The 6,658-nt window shown below is 41.7% G+C and overlaps 1 protein-coding gene across 2 annotated transcripts in view; it reads right to left on the bottom strand.

Annotated features, from left to right (window-relative positions):
* The window catches only part of TEC (tec protein tyrosine kinase), a gene marked incomplete at both ends in the record, with an annotated part of 87,141 nt that extends 80,688 nt beyond the window's left edge, over positions 1-6,453 (bottom strand). The window contains one exon of one of the 2 annotated variants that reach the window (XM_080697574.1): positions 6,301-6,453. In XM_080697574.1, coding sequence (XP_080553700.1) covers positions 6,301-6,438 — 138 coding nt within the window. The remainder of the gene's footprint in view (positions 1-6,300) is intronic. The other variant, XM_080697573.1, reaches the window with a different exon arrangement.
* Positions 6,454-6,658: the final 205 nt, after the last annotated feature.

The following is a 6,658-nucleotide window of genomic DNA, read 5'->3' as shown; positions in this document are numbered from 1 at the left end:
GCTTTAAAGAATCAGCCCTGCAATTCCTTGTGTGGTCCATGTTATACAAGCCTTTAATCTTTCCATACCTCAGCTTCTTGAGTTACAGTGAAGTCTAATAAGCCTTACTATAGCATTGTTTGGAGAAATAAAGGAAAGTATGCATGTAAAGTACTTAGCTGTGGCTGGCATATAGTTTGTGCTTAGTAAGGTGTTTCATTTCTGTAAGTCATATGCAGAGAAGCGGTAACCTATCAACCCGAGATTGTTGTTTTGAGAGAGACGTGCTTATGAGGCGGGCATTTAGCTAGCACTGACAACTTGATTGTTGGGAGAGTCCCGCCATTTCCAACACTGGTAAGAGTGACTCGCTGTACCTCAACTGTACAAAGAAATTATTTTGATATATATATATAGAGAGAGAACTTTTGTTAACATATTGGATGCTTTTTTGGCTGTGTGAAGCAGACTAAATCTCCAGTGAGCCTGCTTTAGTGAAGGAAGCCAAAGTGGCTCTGGGTGTACTTTCAGACCCAGTGTCATGTTTAATTCTGGCAGCTGAATCAAAACAGTGTTAAATCACGGCAACGCTTGCACTTTGGGAATGAGAACACGACTGCATGACCACACTCTGCAAATGCCACTTTTAAAGCTTTTAATAGGCCAGGTATGGTGGGGCACACCTGTGATCACAGTACTTGGGAAGCCGAGACAGAAGGATGACAGGTTCAAGGCTAGCCTCAGACACTTAGTGAGACCCTGTTTCAAAACAAAGAAAATTTGCCCCTGGCTTCAATCCCCAATACCACCAAAAAATCAAAAGTAAAAAGCTATTAACAGACCACACCTTTTCTTTAACAAGAATATGCATGTTTAAATTTTTACATTTATCACGGCTATAGGTAGAACCTATAATTTTTAAGGAAATTTTGATATGAAAAGAAACTAGTCATTTATTTATACAATAGAATTGGCTCGGAGTGTTTTTCACACTTGACGTTCCTAACATGGGATGTGACTTTATTTTAATTTTAGTAGCAAATTCAAGACGCAGACTGATAGACATAGCTAAATGTCTAAATAAATTTAATTTGGGTTTTTTGGGTTTTTGTTTGTTTGTTTTTTGTTTTTTGCGGGTCTGGGGATGAAACCTAGGGACATTTGACCTCCGAGCTACACCCCCTGCCCTATTTTTTATTCTTTATTTTGAAACCGGGTCTCACTGAGTTGCAGAGGGCCTCACTAAGTAGCTGAGGCTGTCTGTGAACCCTGATCCTCTGGTCTCAGCCTCCCAAATGCTTTAATAAATTTAATTTGAAGATTTAAAAAAAGAACGTGGTTGAAGCTGGACACCTGCTTTCCTTCTGGAGCCTGTAATTTTAGTACATTCTATGCAAAGGGTGCTTATGTGATTGATCCCAAACAAACACATCTGGCACTGAGTCTCTAACAAGCTTTCCCAGCAGAGAGCATTGTATAAGGGTCAGAATTCAGTGCTAGAGAAATATGCACACCCTTTGTAACTCCACCAGGAAAGGGCTCGTGTGCGCTTGCACCTGGCCCCACACACCTGTTTGCCTTGCTGACTTCACTTGTATCCTTCGTTTCAATAAATCATAGCTGGGTATATGACTCAACGCTGCGTCCTGCGAGTCCTCAGAGTGAACCACCAAACAGAGGTGTATGCATGAGGATAGAGAAATTAACCACTTCTCCTGAAACGCAGCGTCAGTGTTGGTGAAATTCAAAAAGCAGAAAATAGAACCAACCTCGTGGAATAAATGCAACAGTTAAAGGAGGAAAAAAAAAAACCATGAAGTGGAACTGGGGATCCCCAGTACAACTATCTGACCTACGCCTTTGACTTTACAAAGAATTTGCCAGTGTCTATACCGGGGCAATGTTACAGACAACAAACTAACCAAATTAAGAGTATAATTATAAAAATCATAAAAATTCCCAACCTCTTAGCTAGCAATAGGTACAATTTACATACTACTTGAGATTTCCTTTATTGGCATCTCGACGTGTAGAATCCCCCCCCTCTCTCCTTTCTTCCTCATCATATCCAGAAGGTCTCGCTCCGATCAGGCGCCAGCCCTGCTCTTCCTTCGTTTCCATCTTAGCCTGTTTCATTGTCTCATTACTAGAACTCCTAAAACTTAAATTAAGCAACAAATATACCACTTACGGTAACTTTTTTAAAATATACTTTTTTCTGCAGTACTAGGGATGAAACCTAGGGACATTCTATCTCAGAGCTACATAACCAGCCCTACTTTTTATTCTTTATTTTGAAACAGGGCGTCGCTGAGTTGCAGAGCGCCTCACTAATTGGCTGAGGCTGTCCTTTGAACCGTGATCCTCCTGTCTCAGCTTCCTAAATGCTGGGATTACAAGAGTGTGCCACTGTGCCCGGCTTATCCTTAATATTATTACTAAGTTGCATAATAAGCTCTAGATTATTATTTCCAACCTACTTAAGCGCACCTGTGTCGACTGCATTGATGTATTCACAGATTTGAAAACACAGGACTAATGAGTTAATAGTACACGGCGCCTCAGCTGGAAGATCAAGTGATCTACCCCACGGGTCACTGAGTTCTCTAGAAAGCAGCATTGCCTACAAAACCTCCCTGGTCCTTTGTTCTGTGTTGTTATGAGTAGGATCAAACAATATACTGTCGGGAAGATCTTTTCTCAGTTCATTAGGATACACAGAGACAGGCGCTCATTAACTAACTCTCAGAAGCGAAAGGAGGGCAAACGGAAGAATGGCCCAGTGCGGGCTCTGAATGTGCTGTGCGACTCAGACTTTCACAGAATGGCTCGACTGGCTGGCATCATCTAGAATAGAATTTCTCAGTCTACTTCAAATACCAAGTAAGTTGTTCTTAATAGGAAGATTTTTTCTTTTAATCCGGGGATGGAACCCCCGAGCTACACCTCCAGCCCTATTTTTTATTCTTTATTTTGAAACAGGGTATCACTGAGTTGCAAAGGGCCTCACTAAGTAGCTGAGGCTGTCCGCAAAACACGATCCTCCTGTCTCAGTCTCCCAAATGCTGGGATTACAAGCGTACACCACCGTGCCCGGCTCTTAGCAGGAAGATTTGAAATAAATGTTTGCTGTCATTATGTCAGAGGAGCTGGGATCCACAGAGCAAGGACAGGATGGATGTCTGTTCACCATTATGATTAACGAAGAGTTTTAACAAAGTATTAGTAAGCTCCTGACTGTGATGAAGAAACTAGAAACTATAGCTATTAAGTCGCTGGACAGCCTCCTCACTGTTCTTCTTCTTAAAACAGGAGAACTATGAACAATTTAAATATCTCTAGACCTATTCATTTTAACCCCAAACAGCCCCCACACTTTTTCCACTTCTAAAATCTTACATTTTTAACTAAATATTATTTTACAAGTTCCTACTGGTTCTCAGGAGTTAGCACTTCCTGAATCATAATTTCTAAGACTAGGGAGGTGGAAACCAGAAGAGACATCCATGAGAAGCAGGAGACAGGTAGCATGTACCCAGACGGGAAAGACACAGCCGGGTGTCACGGGCTCGCTGAAGACAGGCTGAGAGTCGCCATGCAGAAATTCAGCTAGTATTGTCAGAACTATGGTTATTTCAAGAATTCTGACTCTTATCTTGAAATTTCTAGTCTTTTAAAATTGGCAATGACTTACTTTTAATTGTGAGAGACAAACCCATGACCATTTCAAGCTGATTTGGTCATCAATTCATTCATTGGTCATCAATGAATGTCAGGCCAGGAGGGAGGAAGCCAGGACGAGGGAAATACCCAGCTCCTTAGAATACGAGAAGAACAGAGGGCAGGCAGGGAAGAAGCCGATGGGACTGGGACTCCTGGGCTAAGATGCCTAGGCGGGGCCCGCAGCAGCCAGGCAGATGGGCTCTTAGATGGGATGTTGGGTGTTACAAGTGGGGAATTCTGCATGCTGGACCACCTTCTCATTCTGTCCTTTCTGGGTCTCACTGTGGCTCAGCGAGAACCTCTCACAGGGCTGGACAGAAGGCCAGGATCTGAAGACAGAGGGACTGCACTGTCTCTGCTGTGCTCCAGTAGAGCAATCAGCGAACCTTTAACTTTGCCCTCCATATCTGCAGGTTCCACAGATTCAACCAACCACAGATCAAAAATACGCAGGGAAAAAAACTATATATCTGTACTGAACTTGTACAGATTATTTTTTCATATCATTATTCTCTAAACAATATAGCACAGAAAATCTTTACATGCCACTGACTTTGTATTAAGTATTATAAGTAATCTAGATATGATTTAAAGTATACAAGAGGATGTTCAGAAGTTGGATGGAAATACTATGTTTTGTGTATGTGGTACAAGGAGCATTTCAGCACCAACCTATACTCCACAGCCCTTTTTATTTTTTTATTTGAAACAGGGGCTCGCTGAGTTGCTGAGGCTCTAAGTTGCTGGCCTTGAACTGAGATCCTCCTAGCTCAGCCTCCCAAGAACTGGGACTATCGGCACGCACCACCGTGCCCAGTTACTGTCTTTTTATAAGGTATTTGAGCATCCAAAGATGTTGGTATCCAAGGCAAGTGCCTGGAACCAATCCCCCACAGATGCCAAGGGACAACTGTATAACAACCATCTTCAAAGTGATTTAACAACTGCAATGTAAAAAATTTAATAGTACCAGTCCATGTTTCTAAGAAGGTAATGTAGGTTTCTTGTGTGTGTGTGTGATGCTAGTGATTGAACCAAGAGGCATTTTACCTTCTAGCTACACCCTCTAGCCCTATTTTATTTCTTATTTGAAAACAGAGTCTCACTAAGTTGATGAGAGTCTCACTACTTGTTGAGGCTTTCCTCGAACCTGAAATCCTCCTGACTCAGCCTCCCAAGTACTGGAATTACACGTGTACACCACTACTTACTATATTAAATTTTATTATAACAAACCATGACCATACAGCAAAAATGCATTAATGTTTCCCTTAAGATCTGTTTTAGATTTTAAAATAATACATATTTCTGGTAATAATCCTTATCTGAAACCCTTTTGAGCACCTGAATTTTTTTAATGTAACAAATTAAATATAGCACATATACTATAGAAAAGATAATACACCTAACAGTACCTGGGATAGCCCCATTTTACGAACCACATTCACATTTCTGTATGCACACACAAAACAAAAATTTTAATTTAAATGGTCTCATCTTAAGTCTGGCTTTGCAAATAGAAGAGATTTTGAAGTTTGGGTTTTTCACTATTTAGGGGACTTGGGGCTCTATGGTTCTAAGTCACAGGACCCTGAAGAATTCCACCGGTCACAGATAGAGCTGAGCACCGTCCATGAGAAATAACACAACTGTGTCTGAACTGGGAGAACCAAGCCACAGAGAAATCAGTGAAAGTAAAAAAATAAAAAATAAAAATTCAACTTCCAAGAAAGGTACTCTAGGAAGAAAACAGAATTAAAACTAAATATCAGAATCACCAAAAGTACTGTGACCAAGTGCACAAGAGCAAGCCACCCACCACCCAGGCTCTAGCTAATCCCTAGAACCCAAGGATACTTCTAGCAGAGAGGACTTTGGCAACACTAAAAAATACCAATCCAAACATGTCAAGAGCAAAAGAGTGTGCTGGAGGTGACTGCTCACTCATGCAGCTTCTCCAGGGGTAGAAGCCAAAGCTAAAACAACTGCAACTATAGGGAACGGTGACCACAGCTCTCCCGTAGCATGGGCTCACTGCCCAGGTCTCTCGAGCTACTTCTCCCTGACACCATCAAGGGAACTTGGCAGCAGCTCCTCATTTTCCCAAAGAGCTGACAATTTCTGCTCTCAGTCAACATTAAGAATGTAATGGGTCCACCCAATCACTAACCAGTTTCGTGTAACTTCCGCTGAACAATGAAGAATCAGTTATATAGAGTGGTGGACACAGACACAGCGTATATTTGCTAAGGAAGACTTTGATACCTAATATGGTGGTTTGTGGGAAACAGCCATGTACGCACTATAGCTAATGAATTCCATCAGGATCTAAAATTGATATCAGATTTTGTTCTCTCAGGCAGATGAGTTCAGTAGGTTGAGAGAAAATGGGCATTTATGTATACTAAATTTACCATTATTCTTATCACAGACTTGTGCATGATTTCTAGCCATATGCTAACCTTCTCCTTTCAAGCTCAAATGTTAACCTAACTTAAACTTCATTAACCCAACAGTTATCCCGTAAGATTGGACAGCAGAGGGGTAAAACAGTATCGCCGCAGAAGAGTGGCAGAGCAGACTGGTGCCGTCTCCTACCTCTGCTCGGCCCTCATAATAGGTTAGCATGGACTTCGTAAGCACAAAAAGTCTCTCTTTGTAGTTTAAGGGCGATGTCTTCTTCTTCTGTTGTGACCTTTTAATAAGAATCTCTTCTAGAATACTGTTCAAATTCATCTCGGTCTTCTGATCACTCCTGCTGCTGCCATGGAAGATCGCAGTACTCTACGGTGAGAAAAGAAACAGAGAATGTGCCATTTTCATTTTCCAAGAATTCTGTCATTTCACATGGCCAATCTAGGCTCCCTCTCCACCTAGCTGGAGCCCACAAATGTTACTCTCTGTGCCTAGACTGAGGATGCCCAGAGCAAAAAGGCTCAGTCCTCCCCCCCTTCAT

Source organism: Muscardinus avellanarius (genome assembly GCF_963383645.1).
Source record: "Muscardinus avellanarius genome assembly, chromosome: 6".
Lineage (NCBI taxonomy): Eukaryota > Metazoa > Chordata > Mammalia > Rodentia > Gliridae > Muscardinus > Muscardinus avellanarius.
The sequence above is the reverse complement of the archived record's forward strand: the minus strand, read 5'-3'. Positions and strand labels throughout refer to the sequence as shown.